The sequence below is a fragment of the Phaenicophaeus curvirostris genome, chromosome Z, assembly GCF_032191515.1.
Source record: "Phaenicophaeus curvirostris isolate KB17595 chromosome Z, BPBGC_Pcur_1.0, whole genome shotgun sequence".
Lineage (NCBI taxonomy): Eukaryota > Metazoa > Chordata > Aves > Cuculiformes > Cuculidae > Phaenicophaeus > Phaenicophaeus curvirostris.
The window spans coordinates 46223352-46237068 of NC_091431.1; the positions used below are offsets into that span (position 1 = coordinate 46223352).

General features: G+C 38.9%; 2 protein-coding genes across 2 annotated transcripts in view; both read right to left on the bottom strand.

Annotated features, from left to right (window-relative positions):
• Positions 1–13717, bottom strand: part of MLANA (melan-A) — a 93626-nt gene that overhangs the window by 51539 nt on the left and 28370 nt on the right. The gene's annotated exons all lie outside the window — the stretch shown is intronic.
• RIC1 (RIC1 homolog, RAB6A GEF complex partner 1) overlaps positions 4237–13717 on the bottom strand; it is a 46408-nt gene continuing 36927 nt past the window's right edge. The window contains exons 18-26 of the mRNA XM_069881240.1: positions 12678–12794; positions 11101–11829; positions 10616–10774; positions 10374–10507; positions 9116–9402; positions 8121–8315; positions 6831–7008; positions 6502–6690; positions 4237–6109 (exon numbers count right to left, since the gene is read on the bottom strand). Of these exons, the coding sequence (XP_069737341.1) occupies positions 5824–6109; positions 6502–6690; positions 6831–7008; positions 8121–8315; positions 9116–9402; positions 10374–10507; positions 10616–10774; positions 11101–11829; positions 12678–12794 (2274 nt within the window). The 3' untranslated portion in view covers positions 4237–5823. The remainder of the gene's footprint in view (positions 6110–6501; positions 6691–6830; positions 7009–8120; positions 8316–9115; positions 9403–10373; positions 10508–10615; positions 10775–11100; positions 11830–12677; positions 12795–13717) is intronic.

Consider the following 13717-nt stretch of genomic DNA (forward strand, 5'->3'; position numbering starts at 1 on the left):
AGAGGCCAGCTCCCTGCTTTCTACAACATCATATGTATAAATATGAAATACTTATTTTCATATAAAGTAACTTGCACTGAAGTCTTTCATTGGAAAGAAATGTATAGCCAACAAACTAGCCCAACTAGGCATAACGCACATGGCTCCACAGCTACATGAACTAAACTCAGACAACAGGGCAAGGAGGTAACAACAACTAAAATGTCCTGGCCTGCTTTTCCCAGAGAGAGGGCTGAAATCTTCCCTGTAAGAAAAACCCCTCCCAGCTTCCCATCTTGGCTGTCTACTTGAAATAAATACATTTTCCACCCTCAAAACCTATATGGTACCACACACCGGGTTGGGCTGTATGGCCGCAGTCAGTGCTGTTGCTCTGAGAGGCCCTCACAGGGCTATTACAACCCTCCACATGAGATAACTGAAGAGCACAAGCAGCACTTACAAACTCAAATAACACATACATGTATTTAGTATCTGTGACTATTACAGACCTGCAATTTCCAAGGAAAAAGCATGCCAAGTATGCTTTACCTGTGCAAAGGAAGGGGGAGTTACGTATCTATAATTAAAAGAACTTCAGAAATAACTATATTCATTTAAGCATGCGGAGGCAAAGGAGGCCTGTACGTGTTGTAGTTTTACAATCTAAGGTGTTAATTATTGTGCCACCATACCTTCAGATGTCCTGTCCAGTGGAAGCATTGCGTTTGAAGAAAGAAGGGGTTGGAATAGGTACAGTGAACAGAATTTCAGCTGTTGTACACTGTTGAGCTGAGTGGAGCTGCTCTGTGTTAGCAAGACACATCTTGAATGTCTGTTTGATCTGGGTTGGGTTGCAACCCTGCTAGAAAAGCATTAATCAAATAGACAAGATCTAACAAGTCTATACAGAGCTAATTGTAGCATTAGGGATGTAGCTGCTTAAGCGTTTGCCTGCACAGTAATACTGTCATACTTTTTTTCTGTGGGGACTAAACTCAATCTAGTTCTTGATAATTGTCTGGAAGGAGCCTGCAGGGTGACCCATCTTAGAATTTAACATCTGGTCTTAGTGACAGATGGTTAATAAGCCATTGGAAATTTTAAGTGCTCTCACAAAACTTTGTGGTTAAACAATGTTAAGTTGCATAAGTGTATCTTCTATTTTGAACACAGATTCTGTCTTCATGAAAATCTGTTCCAGTTTCAGAGGATAGTCAGGCATTCCTGTTCACTGCAGAGGTTCTTTATAGTTCTGTTAGAGCTGCAGGTGCAGCTTGAGAACGGGCCAAGGATAAAGCTGAGACTTGAGCAAGCAAGTATAAGCCAGTTTAGGTAGCTGCAGTCACTGCTATCTGTATTTCAAGCAGGCTGGCAAGCATCACTGGTCATTAACTGAACAGGTTTAAAAAAATGTTGTGTTTCAGAAAGCTGTGAAAATCTGTTGAAAGCTCGGACTGGTTTGTCTAGGAAAGATTAATTCTGTCAGGTCTGAGACTGGAATAAATACAAGCTTCAAAGACAGTCTGTGCAGGTGAATTTTAAGTAACTGTTTCACTAAGGTGCCCGTGTCTGATTTATTCAAAGATGTTGCTTTTTCTAGGTGTGGGTGTCTCTTTCAGATAGGAAATGATCATTTGAAAAACGTTACGAAAGAATGGTTGGGTGCCTTATGTATCAACTGTTTAGCTGGCTTCTGCTTCCAGTGGTGGGCTCTCTTCTGGTAGGAAAACCTGTAGCTTACACACACCAGCTCTAAAATTGTTTGAACTGGTTACTTTGCACACTAGTGAAAAATGAGCTTACTTAGGTTGACAGAAGTGATAGTTAAAATTATCCTCAGAAACTTGACTAGACTTGAGCTGTTTTGCAACTGTGCATATACCCCATGAGAGGATTTTTTAAATGGGGAGCAAGAAATCTGTTGCTGGTCAGACGCAATTACAAGGCCCAATACAAAAAAACCTCAGGAACCGATAGAGGAAGAGACAAAGAGATACGGTTATAGAACATGTTCTAACCGTGTCACACTCAGACAAGTCTCAGTTGTTTCACTTGGTACGAGTGGATGCATGTTCAATACCCTTGGCCAGAAAATGTAGGTGAGCACCAGCCCACAGTGCTTGTTGTCTGTGAAGCAGTTTTTAGCTGGTAACAACATCACTCTGCTTGAGCATCCCTCCTATTCACCAGGCTGTGATTTCTACCTCTTCCCAAAGACCAAGTCTGTGCTCAAAGGAACCCATTTGGTTTTTTTGTGGGTAGAAGATGTGAAAGCCAAAAACAATGGAGAACCTTAACAGTCTTTCAGAAAATGATCTGCGGAAATGCTTTGAATGTTGGCAGCATTGTGTGTACCTGTGTGTCAACTCAGAAGGGAACCGCTTTGAAGGTGCTTGATTTTCTTAATTTATTAAATAAAAATTTAATTTGTTAAATAAAAAGTTGATCTCATGGTGTTTTTTTGTGTTTGGACCTCATGGTTTTGTACAGGATGAAAACCAGATAAAGAAAACCTGATGATATGCAAATACAAAGGAGGAAATCGGGCATTTTTCTATGCTTCTAAGTACTAATCATTTAAGTAGGCCATGCTGGCAAGAAGCAGGGCAGCCAGCTTTGTGTAAGCTGGATAAGCAAACTGAGAGACAGCAAGCTGAAATTCCACAGAAAATGTCGACCTCAGCTGGTTAAATGGCCCATTTTTCCAATATTTAGGTTGAAGTAATAGTGCATACTTGTAGATTAAAAACACCTCTTGTGGTGTTTGCCTTGGCTGACTGCCAGGTGCCAACAAACCTCCTCTGCTCTCTCCTCAGCAAGCCAGAAGGAGGAAGAAAATAAGATGAAAAAGCTCAAGAAACAGATTTCCCACCAGTTACTGTAAGAGGCAAAACAAACTGGGCTTGGGAAAATTAATATGATTTATTGCAAATTAAAAACAAAGAAGGCTAGTAACAAAGAAAAATAAAACAACCCTCCCCTGTCTCCCCTTTGTTCCCAGATTCAATTTTGCTCTCCTGCTTCCACTTCCACACCACTTGCCGTCTCTCCTTCCTTCTCACTCTGTTCCCCTGTTTCTGTACGGGCCCCTCCCATGGGATACAGTCTTCATACACTGCTTCACTGTGGATCTTCCTCTTGATAAGACAAGTCCTTCAGGAACAGGCCTGGCTGTGTTCCTGTGAGCTGCAGTTCTTGCCAGAAAACTTGCTCCTGGGTTTGCTCTCCAGGGGTGGCTGCTTCTTTCAGGGCTCATCCACTTGCTCTTGCTTGGGAACTTCCACAGGCTGCGGCACGGATACCTGCTCCGATGAGGCTTCACAGTGACTTGCAAGGGGGCAGCCTGCTTCACTGTGGTCTAAAAAGATGTAGCTGCTAAACAACAACAGCACTATAATAAGATACTAATATTAAGAAACTATACCAGGCAAAATGTGTTTGCTTGTACAGATCCAGAGGCTGCAAGCGATCTTTGCTCCAGCACCTGGAGCACCTCTTCCTGCTCTTCCCATGAGCCTGGCTCTCTGCATGACTGCTCCTCCTATTTTCTCCCCTTACTCAGCCCTCACAGCTCCTGCAGAGCATTTTTTTAACACCTTGTTAAATATATTCAGAGAGGGGAGGCAGCAGCTTTGCTAAGGGGCTCAGCTGTGACCTGTAGTCAAGCTGGTGGCATCTGACACAGGGGCAGCTCCTGGGACACCCCTGCTACCTCTCCTCCAAACACTAGGAGGATGTAACTTCGAAGATGCACTAACAAGGTAATCTTAAACTTTGAAGCTCAATACATTCACCTTAAGAGAATAGGCCATAGGGGTACAATGCAGCAAAGCAAAATCTTCATCAGGTAGGTTGTTTGAGCTTTGTTTCTCTGAGAAAATGTACTTGAATTCTGGTCATTTACTGTCAATGTTAATTCAGAAACAGTTGTTTTCCACAGGGGTTAACTTCAAGTAAAGTTGAATACATTGTGTCTTTTAATTACAGGTATAACAGCAGTGAAATTGAAATACAAAATTACCACATAAGATTTGCATAGAGATATGTACTACCAAAGAAGTACAAACTTCCGGTACTTCACAACTAGAAAGGTGCGACTGCTAAACACCAGTAGCAAGATACTAATATTAAGAATGTTAGTATGTAAGTTAGTGTATATATCTACTTGTACAGATCCAAAATCTGACCAGCAGAAAGCTGATCAGGATGGACTCTGCTTACATCATTACCACAGAACCACAGGAAAATAGTAAATAGAAGCACAGTTTTTATTTCTTTTAACATAGATTAAGCAGGTTTTTTTATCATAAAAAGCTTTAATTATCCCCTTATAATAATGTATTTTGACGTCAGATCACAACAGGCTTGTAGGTATGATAGACATTATCTGCAACCAGTAGCTACAATGCAGACTAAACTTAATGCTGCAAGTCTTGAACTGGAGTTCCTTCCTATAACTTCAATTATCAGTTTCAACTTTTAAATGGAAATTCAAGCTGCATTCACTAAAATCTCCAGCTTTCCAAGTAATACTCACAATTATTGCACTTGTACTGGTTGTACTGGCTTAGTAGAGCCATTCTAAAGCAACAGTTTAATATTTTTACATTTTAAAGCACTTGATCATATCTACAAAGGAAATAAAGATGATAAAACCACGATCTACTTCAACTTAATTGTGAATATTCTTATTTATCAGAGTTTAAATGTATACGCGTTTAGTAACTACACTATAAAAGCAACAGATGTTGTAACTACCCTATGATGACTAGTTTGGTCCATGTCAGTAATCAAGTGATGTTATAAAAAATAAACTAGTTTATTTTGTATAAAATGAGTAATGTTGCATTTTTGTTCAAATTGCACAGTACAAACAAGCTAATAACTAAATTAATACTGTTACAGGTAGTTATTACGTAGGGACAGCAGCTAGAAAAAATAAGTACCTCAAAGCAACAGACTTCTGCAGCCAGCTTTCCGTAACATTGTCTGAAAGTTAGATGTCTTAGTTACAAGTATGCATATTATAAAATGTTTGAAAAGTGTTGAAGTACGAGCTCTTAAACTAATTCTCCATAGCAAGAGTATACGATGATTATTTACATTTAAAAAATCCATTTTTTCAGAAAAGAATTTACAGTGAAATAAATAACCTTCAGCAATCCCTTAAACCCAACTACAAGATGTGTAACTGGCAGTAAAAAACAGGTAAGCCACCTTGTGTCACTGTTAGGTCAGTAAAATATGCCTCATCCAGACAGAAGTGCAACTCCGCTTTAATTTTACTAGTAATCTAGAAACATGCACAATACATACTGGTACCTTCAAATATGGTACAACCTTGAGTATTTGTACAAGAGTATTCACAAAAACATACAATATATTTTACAATCCTTTAATATAAAATATCGATATCAAACCAATTGAACTGCATTGATCAGACGTTTCTTAGGCAGGCAAACTGCAAAGGATAACAGTTTTTAAATTTAATCCCCTCTTTGTCTTTCAAGCTCAAATGAGATAAGTAGTTTCTTCAGAACATGTGTTGGTGATGTAAAGGTACTGATGAGCATTAGCTGAACTTTCTCCATATGTATTCACTGTCTCTCAACACTATTAAATATCAAAACCTAAAGCTGCAGTCTGAAGATTGCATCAAAAAAAAATCTTGTCTCCTTTTGAAATTATTAGATGAAACTGCTGCTCAGTTATCCCCACAAAAGATTTCAAAGACTAAAGTATTTAAAACAAAAAGAGTTAAAATCCAAAACATGGAAGCATGACTAAGAGCTGGTTTGCTTCCTTTCACACCTGATACTTGGGAAGTTGTTCATCTTCCATTTAAGACACAATACAGTCATAACTGCCTTCTTGGAATGAATCCTCATCCTCAGTTTTAGACTTGTCCTCTTCATGCCTGCTTGCATTGCTGTTGCCAGCATCACTCTGAGGATTAGTGCTGTGGCTAGATGAAGTCCTGCTTTCTTCAGCTCTGGAGTTCGCTGGTTCGGTAACCTTAGAAGTATTCACTGGCTGAAAAGCTTCAGGCTGTACTTGCTCTTCTGCTATTTCGCTTAGTTTCTGGATCTGTGGCTTGATGATATTTAGAAATGGCTTGTACCCAGGGCTAGGAAAAGTAATGGTATAGGAACACCATGAGTGAATTATAAAATGGTATAGCTGTCACATGTCTAAAAAGCAGCCTTTCTTGGGAGGTGTTTAATATCAATTACTATACTGTCATAATCCTTCCTTGTCAGAAGCTCTGTTTTCTCCCCTCCCCCCCCTTTTTTTTTTACACAGAAGGGAAAAACAATAAAAGCTAGTGGACTGGTTGGTTTGGGTTTGCTTTGTTGTTATTTTTTTTCCAGTTAGATCACAACTGTATTAAGTGACCGTCCTGAAATTTTCTGCAGAAGTACTTTTAAATACATGTTTCAGCTAAGCCTGATATAACTCAGTTATTCTTTAGTTAACTAATTAGCTACAACTGGAATGAAGGTGGAAAATAACACTTACCAATCTGTAGAAGCCCATTTGTCAACAGCATTTAGGCCAGTCTTGATATTCTGACAGATTTCTCCATCAATATCAGAGGATTGCATTATACTGAAAACCTGGTTGATTACTGAGGTTTCTCTGAGGATAAGGCCTATGATAATACACCAATCCAGACATCCTGCTTCCATGAAGATATGTAGCAAGTACCTATATGGAAATAAGTTCATTAACTTCATTTTCCACTCTAAAGATAAAATCCCAGTGTGAAACTGTAGACAAGTGTTTTTTTCTCCTAATGCTGCACACTAGCCTTTTGAAGTTTCAAATGCAAAGATTACGTTACTTACCTCAGCTGGACCTGTGACTTGTGTGGCCCTTTACTAGCCAGTTCTAGAGAGAAATGTTCCAGCTCTGACTGAGTTAAACTTAGGCTGGAGAAGTTTTCATCCACCATGGTCCAGTCACCATCCACCACAGAACTTGTTTCAGTCAGGTCCGTTGCTGAACCAATGCTGCATTCATCACCTATCAAAACCACCCGGAAACATAAGGGAAAAAGAAACTACTTTAGTAAGACTCAATTTCTGAACCACTTTCTGTAGAAACTGACAAATTACACAGTGTACATTACACAGCGTGAAGAAGTTTCTTGGGGCATATTGTCCATCCCACTTCAGCATTCTTCTTGTCACACTAAACGGTAGAGTTATTGTTGCAGGAAAGCAATATTTGTTCTATCAAATTAAAGTAATTCCGCAGAAGAATATCAATAAGGGAACCTAAAGGTGTGTTGGCCATCATTGTAAGAGCACACTGACAGCCTCTTACAGACTTTAATTCTAGGTTTATAGTATGTAGGAAGGGTTGCAGTTTGTCTGTAGATACTGTTTTCTTGATCTTTTAACTTTGTTAAAAATGAAGATACATAGCAAGTTCTTTTCTTCATACAAACCCCTGAAGATTCTGAATGCTTAGTAATGTAAATATTTACCCGTTCTAATCACAAAAAGTAAGTGTTCCTAATAAAAACATGAAGACTAGATGTAGCCACAGAATTTTCACACAAACTGAAACAGCAAAGCTCAAACCATTATAAAGGTGAGTCACGAAGGCACTTGCCCTGCGGAACAGTTTCCATATTAAAGTATATGCATCTTTTCTGTGGCAAATGTTTAGAAAGTCAGAAAGTTATGTTATTGAATTCTTCCCTATAAATACTGCTGCTGGATTAGTTACTTGTGAAATAGAAAAAGAAAAGCAATCTAAACAAAGCCATAGGAAAAAAGAAAACTAAATGGAACTATAACTTCTTCAATAAGCAACATATCTAAGATCTTTCTAAAGAAATCCAAAAGCATGAAGTCCATGCATTAGAACAATGCCAAGCTGTGCAAGAGGCCAACCCGTGCAAGAGATGAAGACAGAAAACTTAAGAGTACTTTTCCCCAACAGACTGTGAAAATACTAAATTTCAATATGCCATTACAGACAGGAACTTCAGCAAATATCAATTTTGTATTCTATGTCAAGCACTTAAAGAGAGAAGCAATACAGCAGTGGCATGCAAATACCAAAATACCACTGCATACTTCCAGGTGCATTTTTCCAATGAGCAGACAGAAGGAAGAGTGACTAACCTTTACTTAGCAAAGGAGAAAGGAATGCATCTTGCATGTGTGGTCCGTGGGATGAAACTGTGTCAATCTCTCTCTGAGAAGAGCTGATAGCGCCAAGCCAGCTGCGACTCCGAGGTGTGTTTGAAACCCCTGTGTCCACTTCCATGTTTACAAAGGTGTCTGCAGATTGAGATTTAAGCAGCTGCTCCCCCATAGCTAAAAATAAAATAAAAAAAAACCAAACAAAAAAACCAGCAATGGGAAGTCAGGTAACCATCAAAAAGGGAACTGTAAAGTCCTCCCTGGGCATTTCAAGAAGCTAAACCTTGTATCTAAAGTCAATTTTCAGGTAGCTTGCTGAGAGAAACTAAGGCAAGGGAATACAGCAAGTTTAGGTATTTCAGGATTTCTTCCATCAGCTTTTTATAATCAGCACTGGCATAAAAGAAGTATCAGCTGATAAAGTAGTGCTGCTTCTACTAAAAAGAGGAAGACTTGGCAGCTAGAATCAACTTTGCCCTAAGAAGATAAACTAGTGAATTGAGAGATCAATAATACAAAGGAGGCTTACAGCAAGTCCTCAAAATTCTTATCCTTTAACATGAGGCAAATTTCAAATATTAGGAACATTAGTTTTTCAAATATTAAAAAGTTAAAAAAAAATCTTATCTAGAGAGTATAGTATGAATGCTGATTTTAGTAATTTTCTGTAGCAGAATTTACAAAGAGTAATATCCATATTCAGCTCAAAAACTGCACAAGTGATATCCAGTTCAGTGTACCTGAGAAAGCAAGAAACCTCAGCAGAAAACAGTAATGTAATCAGACTATGCAAGAGATGCCACCTGTGCTACCAGAATCCCTTTGAAAAACACACCCTGTGTGAGAAAGCTGTGCAGGTGGCAAGCCTCAGCCTGTTCTTTGCTTGGCGGAGCTGAGGAAGGACAGATTCAGGCTGATGGGTGTAGGACTGGAGGAGAAAAACCTAGTCCAAATCAACTCAGTTGTTACAGCACCTGTCTTGTACTTTCCATTTTTGAAAGGTGAATTAATGGATGAAGCCGGCATGACTGGAAATGGCCAGAGGAAATCCTTGTGTAGCTTTTTCAAAGCGAACACAAAATCTTCCACACGGGCAGCTCTGGCTCGCTCCTTGCACAGCCACCCAATCAGCTCAAAGCCTAACTGTGCAGCAAAGCAGCCAAGGTCTTTCAGCTTGATTTCTTCTAATAGACGCCGAGCATGCCGCCAGAGCATCATGTCAATGTACATGTTCTCAGCACAGTCACTGTCTTTACTCCACCTACAGACAGACCAGACAACAGTGACATTAAGACTGATAAAATGTAGTCAAAGTCTGTTGAACACAACCACAGTACATCGATTGACCAGAATATAAGTGGAAGCTTTCTATACACCAACAAAGCAGTTTCCACCATTTCTTGCTATTTATGCTCTCTAGAAGATCCCACTGCCTCAACTGAGAAGTGAAATACAGCAGCACTGTCCACAGAATATTAAACTACTGGCAACGCAGGAAAAAAGTAAAGAAGGACAGATAAAAGGCAAAGGCTACTGCAAAGTGACTTCTGAGAAACAGGTTTAGAGTACAACCCAAGTGTTATTCTAGGACTCTTCCTATCATAACTCTTAAGATAGTACTCTCTATGAAAAACTACTAAAGCATTTGAATTTGTACTAATATTGTTTTGAAGGCAATAGAGGGGAAAAGGACCAAAACAAGGATTATTAAGAATTCCAGCTCAGTGCTGCTTCTGAACTTAAATAACAATCAATATAAATTCAGTATACAGCAGTTCAAGAAGTATTCACCCAAAGGTGTAAAAGGCTCTACTTATGGCTTGGCGAGACACTAGATCAAGACGTGTACAGTACCACAGTGCAATGTATAGTATGATACTGTACTGTTCAAGATATGTTTCAGCAAAACAGATCTTTCAAGTAAGACATACAGCCTCATCAGCTATGCAAATTACATATGCATCCAGGGGATTGAGAAGTTTTTGGTCAGCAATACCTATTGTAAGCCTCTCTTGTCTACATACACACACTGGCATGTGTGAAAGTATATTCTCCAAAGAATGCAAGAGAGGCACAGATATTACAAAAGTCAGGAAAGGACAAAGGCAAAAGGATGTGGAAGGAGTCTATGACAAATCTAACTTTATCATATAATGTACTTCTATAACTTAAATTGGTAAGAGAGTTTGTCTCTGACAAAGTCGGGAAGGAGAGGACATTACTACCAATTACCTTTTTCCAGATGGGCCAGAGGGCATACTCAGTGTTTTTGTCAAGTTAAATTTGCTATGGAGATTCTCCGCTGACTGGGATAAACTAATGCTGCGATGTCTGAAGAACTCAAAGCCACTACTTGAACTAGGTTCCTAAAACAAGAAAACCCAAAAATATCATCAAAGCAAAAACATGCTCTATAATAGCAACATTAATCATACAAGGTTTCATGCACAATATTCACTATTTTCATCACAAACCTGAGTTGTTGGTGTAGCTGGAGGTGTCTCTGTTTCTCCAGAGCCAATGGCTTTAAGAAATCTGATCATATGACGACAAAGATCCCACTTTCCCTGCTCTAAGGCAGTATTAAATAGGAGAGTAGCATGCTGTCTGCTAACTGCTGGAACTTCCATATTCTGCAAGTAACAAAGCATAATTAAGTCATTCGCTTTTGTAATCAAGCAACCAAAGTCCTACTAAGTCAATCTATACCATGTCATGTTCAGGTATACCAGAGATGAGAAGAGCCAAATTTCATTCTGTTCTTCTTCTTTTTATAACAGCATGCTAACTACTTACATTACATGATGTTCCCCCCCTTTCATAACTGGACACAACCCCAACAGAAAACTGTTCAATTAAATATTTTGTTTAACAAGCTTAACTTTGGTATGACAATAATTTTCAAATACTACAACTTTAGTAAATATTACCTCTCTTGCAACTTATGAGGTACCATTACCTGTAGGATAATAAGGTAAGAGGCAGCTGTGTCCAAGTCCTGGGCCATTAAGCACTCTTCAAATAAGTCCTTTGGGTTTCCAACAGCAGCAAAAAGGTAATTCCACAGGGCATACTCAGTCTTCCTAGCACAATGAACAACTGTTTGTAGGAAGAGGGGGAACTCTGTAATGAACTTCGCCACAGTGGGAAGCAGAGGGTCGGGAATGGGTTCCCGCGAGGTAGCTTCTTCTTCCAGCACTTCATGAAGCATCAGTTCTAGTACATGAGGAAAGTATGGTAACGTGGCACAGGAGTGGGCTAAAAGCAAGGCTTGCTCACCAAGGTTCCTAACCAAAAGCTGGCGCAAAATGTGATGGAGGTAGATCTGAGAGGTTCTCTCAACAATGGAGAAAGGAAAGAGAACCTCTAAGTGTTCTCTAGCACTGGTTTGAGTGTATAAACAGTCATAGAGCACAGTGTCATTAACAGCACCAAGAACCAAGGCATCTTCGAACAAAACAGCCAATGGGTATATGTTGATGTGGAAAGGCAGCATGATCCGTCTTGAAAGAAAGGAATGCGGTTTTCGATGATCTCTGGGAAACAGGGGAAGCCAGACTTTCATACCTGCCCCACCACAGCTGAGCCACAGAGCCTCCAATAAGTGGCGTTTCTGTTTGTTGATCCTGCAAGTAGTCCATACATTTTCAACAGATTGGGCTAAGACAACTGGAGCACAAAAAGGCAGCTGTTTAAGAAAAAAAAAAAGAAAACAAAAATAATCAGATTCCTTATTCCTTTTTTTTTTTTTTTAAACCCTTGTCACAAGAAAAGAACTGCTCTCTTCAAAACATATTATTCTTCTAACAAAGAAGAAACAAGTCTGCTTATCCCCTAGCACCTGGGAAAACACCACTTACTACTTAGAGTAACTCAAAAGACATTTCTTTCATTTTTTTTAGCTTCCTTATACTGGATGGGTAAGAATAAGGGAGGAAAAAAACTACCTGCTTCTTCAGTTCCAAGAAACAAAACTAGAACTGACAGAATTACTACAAACACTAAATTCTCTAGCATTTGACTGAGCTGCAAATAACTCTTCATCTAAACTTTTCAGATATCACTCCTCCCGCAGTGCTTGATTCATGCAGAATTGCTCTTCATCACCACAGAAAAACTAAAGAGTTCAGTCACTGATTTCTATTCTTGCTGTTTTCAGGAACTTTGTAAACATACGCTGCAAAATAAGATAAGGTTCTATAAACATACAGAACAGTTTTAGATAGACTGGAGATCTATTGCCATTAGAACATACTAAATTTTGCACAGGACCTTTATGCTTAAAACTTGTATCTTTCACTGCAGTACAAGTAGTAAACAGTTAGATATTCACAGAATTTTAGCAGTAACCTTTCACAGATTCTTAGAGGGAAAAAAAAGTCCCAGGAGTAGTGACTCCAGCTAACAATTTCGCCTGCAAGTCTAGACACCACCTTCATTATAGACCTCTTTATGCCTGGATCACTCCCTTCCACAACTTCTTCAGTCAGTGACATCTTTGAAGCCACATAAAATAATCTACATATATTTACTCACATGCTTCCTTTGATTAGGATTACTATCCTTATCTCGTATCTGGGGTCCAGATCGATCCCTTTGCAACATGATGAGCTGTCCTGCTAAGTTTAGCATAATACTTTCAGCCTCACAAGCCTAAGGATAGAAGAGTATCTTGCAAATTATTTAAGCTTTTCAAATGCATCATCTTACCAATAAGCACAGTACAAACCCAGAATCAAAACAGTAAATTAACTGCACTGCCATACAGAAATGACTAACAACTAAATTCAATGCCAAAAGACTCAGAAAAATAAAGTAGAACTGAGTAGCTATAAACAGATTCATTTATGTATTTCTTGTGCAAAGGGGTAAATATGGGAAGGATTTTCATTCGCTAAATCCATTCTACGTGTTTATTTGATGTGGGCTTTTTCAACCTGTGCCTGTTTGCATGGGCAAGCTACCAATATTTTAAGAAAAATAAAGCTTTATATTCTTATCATTATCACCACGATATGATTGCCAGTATCTGACTGCAAAGACTAACACTGGTACACACAAGCTAAAAAGAGCTGACACCAAATAAGTTTAGCCACACTTGTAGAGCTACAATTTTTAAGAAGCTGCAGTTAATGAAAAATATTTCTAGTCAGGTATAGCTACAAAGCAAAGTATTCTTTGTAAAGATTTATTTTAGAGTAGCTTCATTTTAATTTTAAACCAAGTTACAGGAGCTAATACCATGCTGTGCATGAATTTTAGTTTTAAAATACATGGGTAGAAGAAGGCCTGTATGGTAGAGTTTGCAGCACTGGGGGTTAAGGTCACCAATAGCTTACAACACTGAAACAGCTGACACGCTCTGCCAAGTCAGACATGTTGCTTTGTCTACAGAGCAGTCATGTTCAGTGCTAACTTTAATACTTTTCTTTGGATCAGGAGGACTGGCAAAGTTTGAAGACATGGGCTTTTAGTTGAAAAGAGGTAATATTTGCTCAGTCTGAAGCTAACTTTAAATCTTATTAGAGCTCTGAAGCGTTACTGTAGTTTTTTCTCAAAAAATCAGGCAGGAACAC